Source organism: Stegostoma tigrinum, unplaced genomic scaffold, assembly GCF_030684315.1.
Source record: "Stegostoma tigrinum isolate sSteTig4 unplaced genomic scaffold, sSteTig4.hap1 scaffold_103, whole genome shotgun sequence".
Lineage (NCBI taxonomy): Eukaryota > Metazoa > Chordata > Chondrichthyes > Orectolobiformes > Stegostomatidae > Stegostoma > Stegostoma tigrinum.
The window spans coordinates 178,566-195,957 of NW_026728055.1; the positions used below are offsets into that span (position 1 = coordinate 178,566).

The 17,392-nt window shown below is 47.0% G+C and overlaps 1 protein-coding gene across 8 annotated transcripts in view; it reads left to right on the forward strand.

Moving 5' to 3' along the window:
• LOC132207574 (uncharacterized) overlaps nt 1–17,392 on the forward strand; it is a 196,757-nt gene that overhangs the window by 145,155 nt on the left and 34,210 nt on the right. For 3 of the 8 annotated variants that reach the window (XR_009443588.1, XR_009443589.1, XR_009443590.1), the window contains one exon: nt 10,563–10,724. The exons of 2 other annotated variants lie outside the window; for them this stretch is intronic. Coding sequence is in view for 2 of the 6 variants with exons in the window: in XM_059643527.1 (XP_059499510.1) it covers nt 11,753–11,808 (56 nt within the window). In the remaining 4 variants the exon portion in view is untranslated. Of the gene's footprint in view, nt 1–10,562; nt 10,725–11,672; nt 11,809–12,020; nt 12,317–17,392 lie in introns of those variants that run through there. 3 more of the 8 variants (XM_059643527.1, XM_059643528.1, XR_009443591.1) reach the window with 2 other exon arrangements.

Here is a 17,392-nt window from a genome sequence, read left to right on the forward strand (position 1 = left end):
AGCCAAGATTGCTTCTCAGTGAATCAGTCATGAAACTCTCTGAGGAATACTACAATATGATCAGTGTTACTGCTGTGGAATGCCTACTGAATGTTTAATGTTTAACCACACATCCATAAGGCAGCCCCACAGTCAGTGCACCATCCCTTTACTACCATACTACATGGGCTAGATATAGCTTTCACCTCAGTGGGCAAGAACTTAAATCCAAAAACCTTACAACTCAAGAAATAAATAGTGTTAAAAACCAAAAGAACTGTGGATGCTGTAAATAAGAGACAAAAAACAGAAGTTGCTGAAAAAGCTCAGCCGGTCTGGGCAGCATTTGTGAAGAGAAATCAAAGTTAAGGCTTCAGGTCCGGTCACCTTTCCTCTGAAATAAATAGTATTAGTCACTGATGTATAGCTGACAGTAAAATTCGGCCTTTTTCTCTCCATAAATTCTGCCAGGCCTGTTGAGTTTCTCCAGCGCTTGCTGTTATTTCAGATTTCCAGCATTCTCAGTATTACGCTTTCAATGTAGGCGTCAGCTGGCATACCCTTGGAGGTGTTTGCGTCCTGTTTAGACCTCCCCAATATGAAAACATGTATATGGACATGTGGTTATCTTAGGAAATGATGTTGAAGCATCCCCTAGGCAGGGATGTAAGATGTAGCAATTTCCCCAGATCTTTAACTCCTGCAGCGAGGCGCCAAGAAGCTTTGCCTAGATTTCGGAATGGGCTACAACACGGAAGATCTCCTATACTGTCTGTAATGAATATAGTATCCATTGTTAATCAATTCTGGAGAGGGATTCAGGAGATGAGATTTTTATGAGTAAGGCCTGTGCTCAATTGAAGTGCAAAATACTGAGTTTAAATTCCTTTCCTTGTACATTATTTTCATGTAACTGCAAAATGAATTTGAGATTTCCCATGTATACGAATGATAAACATGCAGCTCTGAAGATGTTGAAGAAATTCACTTTATTAAATAGTGCTCCCCATCAATATTTGCGAGTGAAAATGGATTCTAAAGTGAAATTTCATATCCTACTAAAACAGTGCTGTGTCCAAGGGCACAATTAACTTGTATTCAATGCTTGTCTTTGGGCAAATAATGTGCACAACAGAATCATTGGTTGTTTCCCTTCCGGATCAGAAGCACCTCTGTTAGTCCTCTTTCTCTTCTACAATGTCGAAAACTATACAGTCTGCTCCCAACAAAGTTTTTTCATTTATTCTTCTTTTGCTGGTGCTATGATTCCAGCTGCTGTTGTTACAAGCCAGGCCACATCCGAGAATGAAATCTGACTTGATTATCAATTTTTCTTCAATTTAGTGTGGCAGCCTTTCACTGAAACATAAGCACACAAAGCTGCACATTTGGTTTTAACAATAAAACAGTTCATTGCACTAAAGAAAGTAAAATACAATAAAGCAAACCAAACTAACTATATAACACAGTTTGAAAGGTTGCAAAACACAACAAAACAGCATCCCATGTACTCCCTAAAACAGTCACTTTACAGTTACTTAACAATCTGGAGCGGTTTTCTTTCTCTATCAAATCTGCATGTTAGATTTAACTGCTTCTGCTCAGTTTCTGTCCCTCAAATTGTGGGGTCTTCCTCCTTCACCATTCACACAACTGAGAGTTTAGACTTCCTCAGTGTTTTACTAATCCACACGGTTCTCCCCAGACATTCCAGCTCTGGAAGTTTCACTAACTACACCCTTTCACAAAAATAGCTTATTTCCTTAGCCCCTCTGAACAGTCTCCATTTCTAGGATAGATTATACTTGGTTCTGACCCCAGTTGAGTTGAGAGTATGACTTGGAGGGGAACTTGTAGCTGATAGAGTTGCAAACCATGTGCTGCTCATTGCTCCCCCCAGTATCTGGAAACATACGCTGTGCCTCTAAGCTGATCAGTATTGTATCATTTATTGTGTATCCTATTGACTAGTTTGCCCTCCCCAAATGCCTTACTGCACATTCCGGCAGATTAAATTCTATTTGTCCCTTTCTGTTAACCGATCAGCCCATTGTTACTATATTCCAAGTCTGCAGCTTTCTTCCTCTTTATCAACCATGCACTCATTTTTAGTCTATCATCTGCAAATTTTTAATGGTGCCCCCTGCACTTAAGTTTGCTTCTTTGCTATCTACCATGAAAGGGAAAGGACCCAATACTGAACCCTGTGGAATCCCAATAGAAATGACCTTTCAACTACAACTACAGTGAGCATTACCCTTTGTCTGCAGTCACTGAGTTTATTTTGTTCCATTTGCTACTTTCCCTCAGATTCCATCACCACCTTCTGTTTTGACCAATTCATCATGTGGGAACTAGTCCAAAGCCACCTTGAAACCTACGTAAGCTGCATCAAATGCTCTACTCTCCTTGACCCTCTTTAACACCAATTCAAATTGGTGCGGCATAGTGACTCTGTGGTTAGAACTGCTGACTCACAGCACCAGGGATCAGGGTTTGATTCCAGCCTCAGGAGACTGTCTGTGCGGAGTTTGCACACTCTCACCATGTCTGTGTGGGCTTCCTCCAGGTGCTCTGGTTTCCTTCCACAGTCCAAAGATGTGGAGGGTAGGTGGATTGGCCATGCTAAATTGCCTATGCGAAATTACCCATAGTGTGCAGGGACGTGTAGATTAGGTGGATTAGCCATTGGAGATGAAGGGTTACAGGGATAGGATAGGGGATGTGTTGGCTGGGACGCTGTTTGGAGGGTTGGTGTTGACTTGATGGGATGAATCGCCTGCTTGCACCCTGTAGGGATTCTATGAATCATGAAATTCAAATATAGAATCAAGTTCATCAGACACAAATGAAATCAGAAAATCCCAGAACTGCTCAGAAGGTCTGGCAGCGTCTGTGGACAGAGAAACAGAATTAATGTTTCATTAACCTGCCATCAGAAGTCCAAAGATAGGTCCATTGTGCTGAATATTTCCAGCGTGTTTTGGTCTTACTTTAGATTGCCAGCATTTGCAGTATTTTGCTGTTGTACTACCCAGACGTGATCACCCGTGAACAAATCCACACTGAGTGTATTTAATTACAAATCGGTAGTTATTAGGACAAGTGACATAAAGTATTGCCAAAAAGGCAGCTTTCAGGAGGAAAGAGTGAAAATGGAGGGGCATGGGAAGGGAATTCCAGAGATTCGGGCCTAGGCAGCTAAAAGTTGGAGGAGGGGTGATGGTCTAGTGATATTATCGCTGGACTGTTAATCCAGAAACCCAAGTAATGTTTTGGGGACCCGGGTTCGAAACCCACCACGGCAGATGGTAGAATTTGAATTCAATAAATATTTGGAATTAACAATCTAATGATGGCCGTGAATCCATTGTCGATTGTTGGAAAAACCTGTCTAGGTTCACTGATGTCCTTTAGGAAAGAAAACTGCATTCCTTACCTGGTCTGCCCTACATGTGACTCCAGACCCACAGCAATGTGGTTGACTCTTAACTGCCCTCCGGGCAATAAGGGATGGGCAATAAATGCTGCCTGACCAGTGACGCCCTCATCTTGTGAATGAATCAAGAAAAAGGCAACAATGTAAAATTAGACAGAGATAGAAGTTACAGAGACAGAGACTGCATTGTTTTAAATGACAAAGGAAATGCTTTTGTAAAGCACAAAAAGTGTAGCAATGAGATAAGTACAGGAATAAAAGATGGATCCAGAAAAGGTGTGAATGCTTTCAACAGTTCCATTACCAGCAGCTTTCCAATACAGCCGAAGGCAACATGTTGCTTTATTCTGAATAATATCCACTGAGAAACCTCAGCCAAGATTGCTTCTCAGTGAATCAGTCATGAAACTCTCTGACGAATACTACAATATGATCAGTGTTACTGCTGTGGAATGCCGACTGAATGTTTAATGGATATTTTAGTCTCCTGATCAATGGATGTAACAGGGATGCTCTTGAACTCTCCTTGTTCATTCCTCAGTGGAAAATGTTGGGGAAAGAGCACAAGTTTTATACTCTATCAAATCTTCACACCTCGTAATTCTATTATTGGAGCTTCATTCTTGAGACCAGATAGAAGAATGTTTTATTAATATAGATGCTACATAGCCACTAATAAATCTAACAGGAAACTCAGGAGAAGCAACTTTGCCCAGAAAGTGGTTAAAATTTGAACCAGGAAGAGTGGCTGAAATGATAGCACAGATACTTTTAAGAGGAAGCCAGAGGAGCACATGAGGTAAAGGGGATGGTAGGGTTAAAAAGGGGTAGAAAGAGTCTTGTGTGAAACATAGATAACATCATGAGCCTGTTTCTGTACTGCAAGCTCTGTTTGTTAAGCATTGACTTCAGAATTAAGCACAGTCTCTCCAGAAAAGGCGATTGTTTAGAACAGTTAAAGGAATAAGTTGTCTCAGAGTAAGGGTTATTATTTGTGAATCTTTCAGACCCCGAGTATTTTGTTAGAATTCTGCAGACTGTGAAAAAACTGAGGAAGGCTAAGCTTAAGTTTGTGAGTAGTCAAGGGGAAAGTTCTCATGGGTAACTTTCTTTTGCAATGTGTTCTGAAATTTTTGAAACTGCTATATTTGATATTTTGGTTTATTTTATTTCTTCAATGTAATAAACTTCTGTTTTATTGGTAAAATCTAATCTGTAGTCTGATGTGCTTATGTTTCAGTGAAAGACCACAAGGTTTGACAAAGGGGAAAAAGATCTAGCGAGGCAGGTTTTATTCTGGGGTTTGACTATTCCACTTGCTGAAGCAGCTGGAATCGTAACAATTCTCATTTCTTGTCCTGCTGTGCTGCATTGGTGATAAATCTGTACGTTTCCTGGCTGTAACCGTACCAGGAAGTTCAAGAGTTCAGTGAAATGATGCTTCATTATTAGCATCAACTTCATCAGGAATACACCACACAGAAAACATTTCCCGAATTCGTAGAATGTCTTCGTGGACAAAGTTGGATCAATGGTTGTTTTAAATTTGTTCTCCACTATGGACAGTGGAGTGTTTCTCATTCGAACTGTGTATTGTGAAATAGTGGTTAGCTGCTGCTAGTTGTAAGTTATTATTTCATTAACATGAGAGTTCAATATTCCAGCCATTGGACCTTGCATTGTTTTCACTATTATTGTGGTTAACTCATGTGTTTCTGTTTAAAGTGGCATTTGATGAATGCTCGTGGACATTGTGCACAGGGAGTAAGCAATTTAAACTCCTTTAAACACTCTACATAGTCACTTAATTCGTTGCATGGGTAAACCTAATGAGAAAATATATGTACTAATTTATATTTGTGTATATAATATTTATACATATAATATTTTATATATTACATATATATACTATTTATATGAATATATTTGTGTTGGTTGCATTACCCGAAACACTACTCGGGTACTGTCTCCCACCCATCCTCCTCCTCGAAGCAAAAAAAAAAGTTTCTGTGCGACAGAAGGTAACTAGTTTACTTTTTATTCTATATTTTAAACAGTCTCTTTGGGAATTTAGAATAATGGGAACGGAGGTCAGGGCAGTTGAATGCTCCACCTGCAGAATGTGGGAGGTAAGGGTCACCACTAGTGTCCCTGCTGACTACATCTGCGGGAAGTGCACCCAACTCCAGCTCCTTGAAAACCGCGTGAGGGAACTGGAGCTGGAGCTGGAGCTCACAGGGACTGGCCCCGCAGCCATGTCCCGCGCACTGTCCCGCTCACAGCGTACTGCCCCCAGCAGCCCTGACCCGCTGACAGGGACCTGCCCCCGCAGCCATGACCCGCTAGCAGGGACTGGCCCCCGCAGCCCTGACCCGCTCACAGCGACTTGCACCCCGCAGTCCTGTCCCGCTCACCGCGTACTGCCCCCCGCAGACGTGTCCCGCTGACAGGGCCTGGGCCCTGCAGCCCTGTCCCGCACACAGCGTACTGGCCCCCGCAGCCGTGTCCCACTCACAGGGACTGGAGCCCGTAGCCCTGAGCGCTCATCGTGACTTGCCCCCGCAGCCCTGACCCGCTCACAGGGACTGGCCCTTGCAGCCATGACCCGGTCACAGCGACTTGTCCCCCGCAGTCCTGTCCCGCAGCCAGGGACTGGGCCCTGCAGCCCTGACCCGCTCACAGGGACCGGGCCCCCGCAGCCCTGACCCGCTCACAGGGACCGGGCCCCCGCAGCCCTGACCCGCTCACAGGGACCGGGCCCCCGCAGCCCTGACCCGCTCACAGGGACCGGGCCCCCGCAGCCCTGACCCGCTCACAGGGACCGGGCCCCCGCAGCCCTGACCCGCTCACAGGGACCGGGCCCCCGCAGCCCTGACCCGCTCACAGGGACCGGGCCCCCGCAGCCCTGACCCGCTCACAGGGACCGGGCCCCCGCAGCCCTGACCCGCTCACAGGGACCGGGCCCCCGCAGCCCTGACCCGCTCACAGGGACCGGGCCCCCGCAGCCCTGACCCGCTCACAGGGACCGGGCCCCCGCAGCCCTGACCCGCTCACAGGGACCGGGCCCCCGCAGCCCTGACCCGCTCACAGGGACCGGGCCCCCGCAGCCCTGACCCGCTCACAGGGACCGGGCCCCCGCAGCCCTGACCCGCTCACAGGGACCGGGCCCCCGCAGCCCTGACCCGCTCACAGGGACCGGGCCCCCGCAGCCCTGACCCGCTCACAGGGACCGGGCCCCCGCAGCCCTGACCCGCTCACAGGGACCGGGCCCCCGCAGCCCTGACCCGCTCACAGGGACCGGGCCCCCGCAGCCCTGACCCGCTCACAGGGACCGGGCCCCCGCAGCCCTGACCCGCTCACAGGGACCGGGCCCCCGCAGCCCTGACCCGCTCACAGGGACCGGGCCCCCGCAGCCCTGACCCGCTCACAGGGACCGGGCCCCCGCAGCCCTGACCCGCTCACAGGGACCGGGCCCCCGCAGCCCTGACCCGCTCACAGGGACCGGGCCCCCGCAGCCCTGACCCGCTCACAGGGACCGGGCCCCCGCAGCCCTGACCCGCTCACAGGGACCGGGCCCCCGCAGCCCTGACCCGCTCACAGGGACCGGGCCCCCGCAGCCCTGACCCGCTCACAGGGACCGGGCCCCCGCAGCCCTGACCCGCTCACAGGGACCGGGCCCCCGCAGCCCTGACCCGCTCACAGGGACCGGGCCCCCGCAGCCCTGACCCGCTCACAGGGACCGGGCCCCCGCAGCCCTGACCCGCTCACAGGGACCGGGCCCCCGCAGCCCTGACCCGCTCACAGGGACCGGGCCCCCGCAGCCCTGACCCGCTCACAGGGACCGGGCCCCCGCAGCCCTGACCCGCTCACAGGGACCGGGCCCCCGCAGCCCTGACCCGCTCACAGGGACCGGGCCCCCGCAGCCCTGACCCGCTCACAGGGACCGGGCCCCCGCAGCCCTGACCCGCTCACAGGGACCGGGCCCCCCATCCCTCTTACACAGGTCACCCCTTGCTCAGAAATGGTCCCAATTATCCATGAACCGGAAATCCAGCCCCCTGTGCCAGCTCCTTAACCATGCATTTTCATCTCCCCTATCTTTCTCTGACTTAACTCACTAACATGTGGCACTCGTGGTAACCCATAAATTATTACCCTCTCGGTCCTGCCTTTCAGCCTCTTTGCTAACTCCTTGCACACAGTCCGCAGGATGTCATCCCTCTTTCTGCCTATGTCATTGGTACCAACGTGCACAGTGGCCTCTGGCTGCTCACCCTCCCCCTTAAGAATTTCTGGCACCCAATCAGAGATGCCCTTGACCTTGGCAGCAGGGATGCAACACGCAGCCCTGGTGTCTCAAATGTGGCTACAGAATCTATGCCCCCAACGAATGAGTCTCCAACCACGTTCGCTCACTTGGATTTGCCTGACCCTGTCCCACAGCAGGGTGGTTTGTACCATGGACCTGGCTACTGCTGATTGTATAACTGACCCAGTTTAGTTTTAGATCAGTGTTAACCTTGGTTTTGTGGATAGCCAAGCACCTGAGTCGTCTACAATACAGGAGAAATACATTCTTCAGCTCACGGATTCTGTGACAGTCAAGGACAAGCACTGAATTGTTCTAACCTCATTTCCAACACCTGGCCCATAGCCTTGCATGGCTTGGATAGCACTTGCACGTTTAAAAAAAAAATAAATGTAAGGATGATGTGAGGGTAAGGACATGGAATTTTTTTGATGTGGTCATATTCTCTCTTGTTGGAGCTGATTGCTGCTTAGCACTTGTGTGGCGCAAATGTAACTTAACCTTTATCAGGCCAAGCCTGATCGTTGTCCAAGTCTCACTGTATTTTCTCACCGTTGACTTCACTGTTGGGCCTAACCAACATTTTGTACATACCCTGCCTATTCTGAAACTCTATCACTTAATATTAAGTCTAATAAAGACAAGTATCCAATGTGCCTTCCAAACCACTTCAACGACCTGGTCCATTACATTGGGGGATCAACAGGCATGCACATCAAGATCCTGAGATCCCTCTGATCATTGGTGCTTGTGAGGTCCGTATGATTCATCATGGGCTCCAAAATCTGTTTGTGCTGTGTCACCTGATCCTTATCCCGTTTGTCCTTCCATGAAATAATGTTCACAAACGCTTCTCAAAAATTCTTCCCAATCCTACTTTTTGCAATCATGATACAAGTGAGCATAAAACTTGGAACACGACAGCAACAGGAATGTGCCCTTTGGCCCACCATGTTGGGCCAAACATGACAACAAATGAAATAATCCCTTCTGCCTGTCCTTGATCCACAGTCCTCCATTCCTTACCTATTCGCGCACTTAACTAAAAGTCCCTTTTAAATGCTTTCATCGTATCTGCATCCACTACCACCCCGGGCAATGTATTCCACACTTTTAACATGCTCAGTGTGAAATATTTGCCCCTCACATCTCTTTTGAACTTCCCCCCTCTCAGCTTAAATGCATGCCCCCTAATAGTGGACACTTCAACTCCGGGGGAGAAATTTTCTGACCGTTAGCTGTATTTATGTATCTCCTAATTTTATAGACTTCTATCGAGCCTGCCCTCAGCTTCTACTGCTCCAGAGAAAATGAAGAGTTTTTCCAGCTTCTCCCTCTCGTTCATACCCTCTATTCCAGTCAGCATGCTGGTAAATCTCTTCTGCACCCTGTCCAAAGCCTGCACGTCCTTAGTGTAATGTGGTGGCCAGAATTGAATGCAATACTCTGTGTGGTCTCCCCAAAGTCTTGTAAAGCTGCAATGTGACATCCTGACTCTTGCACTGAGTTCCCCTATGAATAAAGGCAAGCATGCGATATGCCTTCTTGACCACCCTATCTACTTGTGTGGCTACTGTCAGGGAGTTATGGTCTAGGACCCCAAGATCCCTCTGGACATCACTGCTGTTTGGGGTCCTGCCATTAACTGTGTATCCCTTTCCTTAACACTTGGTCTCCTAAAATGCAACACCTCATGCCTGCCCAGATTAAATTCCATCGGCCATTTCTCCGCTCGTGTTTGCAATTGGTCTGTATCTTGCTGTGTCCTTTGACAACCTTCCATGCTGTCCACAAGTCCACTGGTCCTTATATCATCTGCAAACTTAGTGATCCCCCATCTGCATTTGCAACCAAGTCATTCACACATATCACAAACAGCAGAAATCACATCGATGCGGAACACCACTCGTCACTGAGCTGCAGCCAGAAAAACAGCTTTCCACCACTGAGACGGCAAGAACTGCAGATGCTGGAATCAGAGTTAACCAAGTGTGGAGCTGGAGGAACGCAGCAGGTCAGGCAGCATCAGAGGAACAGGAAAGCTGACGTTGTTGATGCTGCCTGGCCTGCTGTGTTCCTCCAGCCCTATACTGTGTTATCTTTGTCAGCCTTCCACTGCTACCGTCTGCCTTATATGGGCAGGCCAAGTCACCATGGATCTCATGGATCTTAATCTTCTGGATGAGCATACCATGAGGGACCTTATTGAAAACCTTCGTAAAATCCATGTATATGTTATCAACTGTTCGATCCGAATTGATCACCCTTGTCACCTCCGTGAAAACTTCAACTGACTTGGTAAGACATAACCTGCCTTGCATAATACCATGCTGGCTGTCCCTTATTAGCCCATACTTTTGAGACATGAGACACTCACCAGTCTGTAGTTTCCTGGAAAGTCCCTGTTTTCCTGCTTGAACAGAGGAATGACTTTATCCACTCACCAGTCTCCGCAACCCCTCCAGTGCCTGGCAAGGATATCAGATCCTGTTGAAAGTGGTGTGTTGATGCATTTGTGTCATGATTGTGTTTTGTTTCAGCCCTAACATTGAAAGCAGTGTAAGAATGTCTTTGTGCAGCAGGCGAGGTGTGATGAGACTGAGCCTTCATACAATTGCAAGATGTTGAAAATTTGCCATTATTTATGAAAACAGTGATAAATTTCCATGATCAACATTTCTGTTACACTGCGATGATTATCCCGTGGCATGTAAAATCAGAAAGATACGATAAAATGAGACTGGGTCATATGCAGGGAGAATGTTTGCCTTTCATGTCTGTAGAAGTAGTGAAATATTTCCGTGAATCTAAAAGTCACTTTTCCGTTCATTGAAGGACACAATCATCGCCTTGGAAGCTTCATCACGATACTACTTTGCATTTCTGAAGAGGGAAGAAGAAATCAACATGAAAATTCAATTCCATGGTTTTGGAAGTCCCATTGAGAACACGATTCATTTGCGCCGGCATAATGCTCTGACCGAGAAAGAATTGAAGGTGAGTTTGTAGTTTGGAAGATCGCAGCAATTTATGCATCAACTTCTTCATCGATGATGTTCCATTGCTTTCAAACTGCATTTTCCACTCTGCAAGATAATAACTGTGAGAACGAGCAACAGCATCGGTAGGTGGTCTATGGGGAATGCAATGTTACAAAACCCGATCCATTCAACAACATATTTCAGATATGTCAACAAATTAAATATTCCAGCACAGGATAAAACAAGGAAGATGAGAGTGAGGAGGCAATAGCTCTGATGACAAAAGAACAGAAATTTACCTTTCTCCATTCGAGCAAAAAATCAGGCACGCAAATAAATAATCATCTAACAATGCACATGTGCAACGGAGGCTACAGGGGGACTAAAAATGCCGAATTGTTGTCATGCGTATTGCTGAAAGGATGATTGAAACAGAATCTGTGGTAAATTTGAAGAAATACAGATGATGCATCTCAGGATGTTGGAGGAAGAACATTTATGGACTGAGGCAAATTGTATTGCCCTTTTCAGGAGTTATTGGGTTCATAATGAATTGAAACACTTCCTTCTGTGCTGAAAGCTTTAGTTTAGTTGCAGCTGGATGACAATTTCTGTTCCTGGTCGTATTTAGCAAACTGTTAAAAGTGAATGTCACTGCACAGAATTCCAAACATGACTCCAATCAGTAGAGAAAATATCCAAGGTGTGTGATGAGTTGTATCCTCTCATGTTGAACAGCGCAGCGACAGATACAATGGAGGCACTGATGATAATGTTCCAAGAATCCTTAGATTGTGGAAAATTCGCAGAGGATTGAAAGATGGTGAACATAACACCATTATTACAAAGATACTTGGACAAAATAGTAAGCAAGTATTGCCAATTTAGGTCAACCTGGGTAGATGTTCATGCCGGCAATGAAAGATGAAATAACAGGGTACTGAGTGTGCTATAACATCCTACAGAGTGAACATCCTTTCATAACGGGGAAATAATACTTGACAAACTTGCTACAGTGCTTTGAGAAGGAAACAAACATTACTGATGAAGGACCACCAGTTGATGTTGAAATCTCAATGTACGACAAAGCATTTGATAAGGTACAGCTCGTAAGGTGTCTCGAAGGAAAAGAGCCCGTGTGTTCAACGGTAGTATGTTCGGATGGACAGAGGACTGCATCGTTAATAGAAGTAGAGTTGTAGCAGCAAGATGGTAACTGACAAGTCATGTACAGCCACAGAGCGAATGCTGCGGAGGCCGTACACCTCATGTTGACTGGGTTGATTTCGGAAATGGCGGAGGGGATTGCTATGCTTAGGAAAGTTGGGCAGGCAGGGACTACGTTCATTGGCGTTTTTAAGATTGAAAACAATCTTATTTTTTCAACATTTAAGATTCTAAAGAGGCTTGATAGTGTATATCCGTAGAGATTACTCCCATTTGTGAAAGATTTTACGACCAGAGGCCACATTTTCAAATTGGTTGCCCATTAATTCAGGGAAGAATTACTTCTTTCAGGTTGCAGCAATTTATTGAACACTTTGGCAGAGAAGGTTTTAGAGGTAATGCCTCTAACCGTCAAACCATTTACAACAAAGTCCATTTCTGGTTAGTATTAATTAATGCAGTTAACATTTTTAGCTCGACATGATTGCACAATGGAGTCAATAAGAAAATTCCATCTGATATTCCACATTAATTTTAAGTGGATATTAAAGCAGCTCATTTCTTTTTCACGCTGTCTGCTGCTTTTAAGAATGGTTGTCTTATTGTCGAAATGTTTAGCTTTGACTCCATGGCTTCTTCCATTAGCTCACATTGAAACACATGTTTCTTCAGCCAAAAATGCACATTTACCCGGTGTAGCTTGACCAACCTTCCCCTGTGGTCGTTCCCCTGAAATCCCCTGCGGTAGCTCCCCTGAAAAACAACTATACCATTTTGGATACTGTTCCGGGGACGACTTCGCAGGGGTATGCAGTAGGGTGCAGGTCTCTGGCACAGAGTCTGTCCCTCTTGCACAGAAGGGGAGCGGGGATAGGAAGAGAGTGATAGTCATTGGGGACTCAATAGTTAGAGGGACTGATAGAAGATTTGCCGGGAACGAAAGAGACTCACGATTGGTGTGTTGCCGACCAGGTGCCAGGGTCTGTCATGTCTCGGATCGTGTGTTTAGGGTCCTGAGGGGAGAGGCTGACCAGCCCCAAGTCGTGATATACATAGGCACCAACGGCATAGGTAGAAAGAGGGATAGGGATGTCAGGCAGGATTTGAGGGAGCTAGGGTGGAAGCCGAGAGCTAGAACAAACAGAGTGGTCATCTCTGGTTTGTCACCCGTACCACGTGATAGCGAGGCAAAGAACAGGGAGAGATTTCAGCTGAAGACGTGACTGCAGGGATGGTGCAGGTGGGAGGGCTTCAGGTACATGGACAATTGGGGCTCGTTCTGGGGAAGGTGGGACCTGTACAAACAGGACGGTCTCCACTTGAATGAGAGGGGCACGAATATCCTGGGTGGGAAATTGGCTAGTGCCATTCGGTTGGATTTAAACTAGCTCAGAAGGGGGATGGGAAACTGAGGTGTAGTCCCAGTACACAGGAGGATGAGCGTAGGGAGGACATGGTCAGGACCTCACTGTCACAGGAGTGTGCTGGCAGACAGCAAGCTGGATTGAAGTGTGACGACTTTAATGCCGGGAGTATCCGGAATAATGTAGGTGAGCTTGCAGCTTGGATAGGTACCTGGGACTTCGATGTTGTGGCCATTTCGGAGGCATGGATAGAGGAGGGTCAGGAATGGATGTTGCAGGTTCTCGTGTTTAGATCTTTCATTAAGGTCTGGGAAGGTGGTAAAAGAGGGGGAGGTGTGGCTTTGTTGGTCAAGGACAGTATCACGGCGGCTGAAAGAACCTTTGAGGACTTGTCTACTGTGGTGGTATGGGCTGATGTTGCCAAGGAAGGTTTGTCGACTGAGCCAGTGTGGGTGGACGTTCAGAACAGCAAGGCAGCAGTCACCTCACTGGGGGTTTTCTACAGACCCCAAATAGCAGTTGGGAGATCGAAGAACTCATTGGCCGGCAGATTGTTGAAAAGTGCAAACGTATCAGGGTTGTTGTTATGGGTGACTTCAACTTTCCCAATATAGATTGAAACCTCCTGAGTGCAGATGGTTTGGATGGAGCCGTTTTTGTCAGGTGTGTTCAGGAGGGTTTCCTGACTCAGTATGTGGACAGGCCGAGGGGGGAGGCCATTTTGGATTTGGTGCTCGGCGATGAGCCAGGACAGGTGTCAGATCTCGTGGTGGGAGAACACTTTGGCGACAGTGACCGCAAGAGCCTCACATTTACCATAGCCATGGAAAGTGAAAGGAGCAGTTACCAGGGGAAGATATTTCACTGGGGTCAAGGAAACTATGATGCTATCAGACAGGAGTTGGGAAGTACAGATTGGGAGCAATTGTTCCACAGAAAGGGCGCAGCAGACATGTGGAGGCTGTTCAAGGAGCAGTTGTTGCGAGTGATGTATAAATTTGTTCCTCTGAGACAGATAAGAAGGGGTAAGATTCAGGAGCCTTGGATGACGGGTACAGAGGTGCTTCTTGTCAAAAAGAAAAGGCAGCGTACGTAAGGTGGAGGAAGTGAGGGTCTGGCACAGCTTTAGAGTATTACAGGCCTGCTCGGAAGGAGCTCAAAAGATATTGCCTGTACAATTGTTACCTGTTACAACCTTTGCGTCCACGCTTGCTCATTCAATGGTGTCAAGATGCCAGCAGTGCATGTACCTTCTCCATCCCCTAATGCCGTCAGCTCGCACAAGACATAGTCCTTACTTAAAATCTTCTGATCAACCAACGTTCATTGTAATGGACATTTTAGTTGTCTGTCATGAAACGAAAACTGATTCTGACTGGCATGACCTGCAGTGCATATGAATATAATCTGCGAAACGAGATTCCTTATGGGCTTGCAGCCGCTACAAATAATTGCTTTTCAAAGACGTTGCATACATACATTTTTTTCTCCTGTCACCTTAGATTATTTTTTTGTTTATGCATGTTGTGTGGGTTTCCAGTCAGGCCCATAAACTCAGGTTGATGCAGTCACTGTTACAACACGGTATTGAAGGAGAATTTGTGATCTTTGGAGTTTCATTCCAGTGTCTGAAGGAGTGCACCATCAAGCCACTTCAGAGCACTACTGGCGACGAATTGTTGCAAGTTTTCAAGTGTTACCGATCGTCACATAAAATATGGCCTTTTTGTTGTTGCGCTATTCATCTTAACTGCACCATATCTAGTATTTCGGCTTGGAAACTATTTCAATTTTTTTGATTTACTTATTCAAAATCATTTATGATTGTTGTCATGATATCTACAATATGTTATTTTGATTGGACATAGAGGATTGGATCTGTCTTAATGGAAATAATGTATGCGCTTATAAAACCCCTTCTGGGCAAGGTAGTTGCTCAGTGGTTAGAGCTGCTCATGCACTGGGGAGCCAATTGAGATTCCAGTCTTGGGTAACGATCTGTGTGGAATTGACACGTCCTCCCCGCGTCTGCGAGGGGCTTCTGCCAGGTGCTGCAGTTTCCTCCCATTGTTCAAAGATGTGCAGGTCCTTATATGTGATTTGTGAAGCATTTCTTAAATGTTTCAATCCTGCCAGCATCCAGTGCCTTGGACAAAATAACTGGAGATGAATAAAAGATACTGTGCCTTTTGACACCATTTCCTGCTGGATTTTCATCAATCCTGCTTTATATCGGTGACAACTTCCATGACCTTTTTTGATGCTCTGTCTGAATTGACAGTCTAGTTCCAAATATTTGTTGTGCCGTATTTCAAGGTCTCTGTTGCAGCATACCCATGAATGTCCACTTCAAAAGATACTTCCATATCATAGAATCCCTATGGTGTGGAAACAAGCCCCTTTTGACCCAAGAAGTCCACGGCCACGCTCCAAAGAGCATCTCACCCTGACTCATCCCCCGACCCTTTCCTCAGTAACCGTACGTTTCCCATGACTAACACACCTAATCTACACATCCCTAAACACAATGGGCAAGTTTGGCATGGCCCATACACCGAGCCTGCACATCTTTGGACTGTGGGAGGAAACCAGAGCACCCAGCAGGAACCCATGCAGGCATGGGCAGAATGTACAAACTCCGCACAGAAAATCGTCCAACGGTGGGATCGAACCTGGGTCCCTGGCGCTGTGAGTCAGCAGTGCTAACCACTGAGCCACCGTGCTGCCCTTGGAGTTAGACAGAGCTTGCTTGTTCCTGGGTGGCCTCAAACTGCCAACCTCCACTTAGTGGCAAAAGTGCTGACCAACTGCACTCATCTTCACTGGCTTTTGCTTTGTATCATTGAATTCAATTCTTCAAACTCTATGATAAATATTTAAATTTCCATTGATATGTGAGCGTTGTTTTTAGTACACAGTATTGGTTTATTATGTTTCATTGGTACATAATGAATATTGTATGTATATGCAAATGGGCAAGTTGGTAACGATGCAGTCCGCAGACCTGGAGGATAATAACACTGTCCTTCAATCGCCCACGATGCCCTCTGCAAATTGGTAGAAAACAAAAATTTCTAAAAAATTCATCTCTCCTCCCGTCAGTCGATCAAAATTAATTCAGGATTTTGTACAGGCCAATAAGCGTAAGATTACACGAGCCTAAACAAAACTACTGGCTCATATTAGTTCAGTAAAGTGAAAGGGCAACAATAGAGGTAGGAGGAACTGCAGATGCTGGAGAATCTGAGATAAGAAGGTGTAAAGCTGGATGAACACAGCAGGCCAAGCAGTATCATCCGGCTCTACACCTTGTTGTCTCAGATTCTCCAGCGCCAATTTTCTGAAGTAGGGTCTCGTTCCGAAACATCAGCTTTCTTGCTTCTCTGATGCTGCTTGACCTGCTGTGTTCATCCAGCTCTCCACCTTGGGCAACAATAGAGTATGTTTTAAGTCACTAGATATGTTACGTGGGTTTGTCTTCCTTAGGGTGGACAATGGGATGCAGTGACTGAGGACAATGGGATGCAGTGACTGAGGGCAATGGGATGCAGTGACTGAGGGCAATGGGATGCAGTGACTGAGGACAATGGGATGCAGCGACTGAGGACAATGGGATGCAGCGACTGAGGGCAATGGGATGCAGCGACTGAGGGCAATGGGATGCAGCGACTGAGGGCAATGGGATGCAGTGACTGAGGACAATGGGATGCAGTGACTGAGGACAATGGGATGCAGTGACTGAGGACAATGGGATGCAGTGACTGAGGGCAATGGGATGCAGTGACTGAGGGCAATGGGATGCAGTGACTGAGGGCAATGGGATGCAGTGACTGAGGGCAATGGGATGCAGTGACTGAGGGCAATGGGATGCAGTGACTGAGGGCAATGGGATGCAGTGACTGAGGGCAATGGGATGCAGTGACTGAGGGCAATGGGATGCAGTGACTGAGGGCAATGGGATGCAGTGACTGAGGGCAATGGGATGCAGTGACTGAGGGCAATGGGATGCAGTGACTGAGGGACGTGGGGTGCAGTGACTGAGGGACGTGGGGTGCAGTGACAGAGGGAAAGGAGATGAAGTGACTGTGGGAAATGGCATACTGTGACTCAGGGTAATGGGATGCAGTGACTGAGGGGAATGGGACGCAGTGAG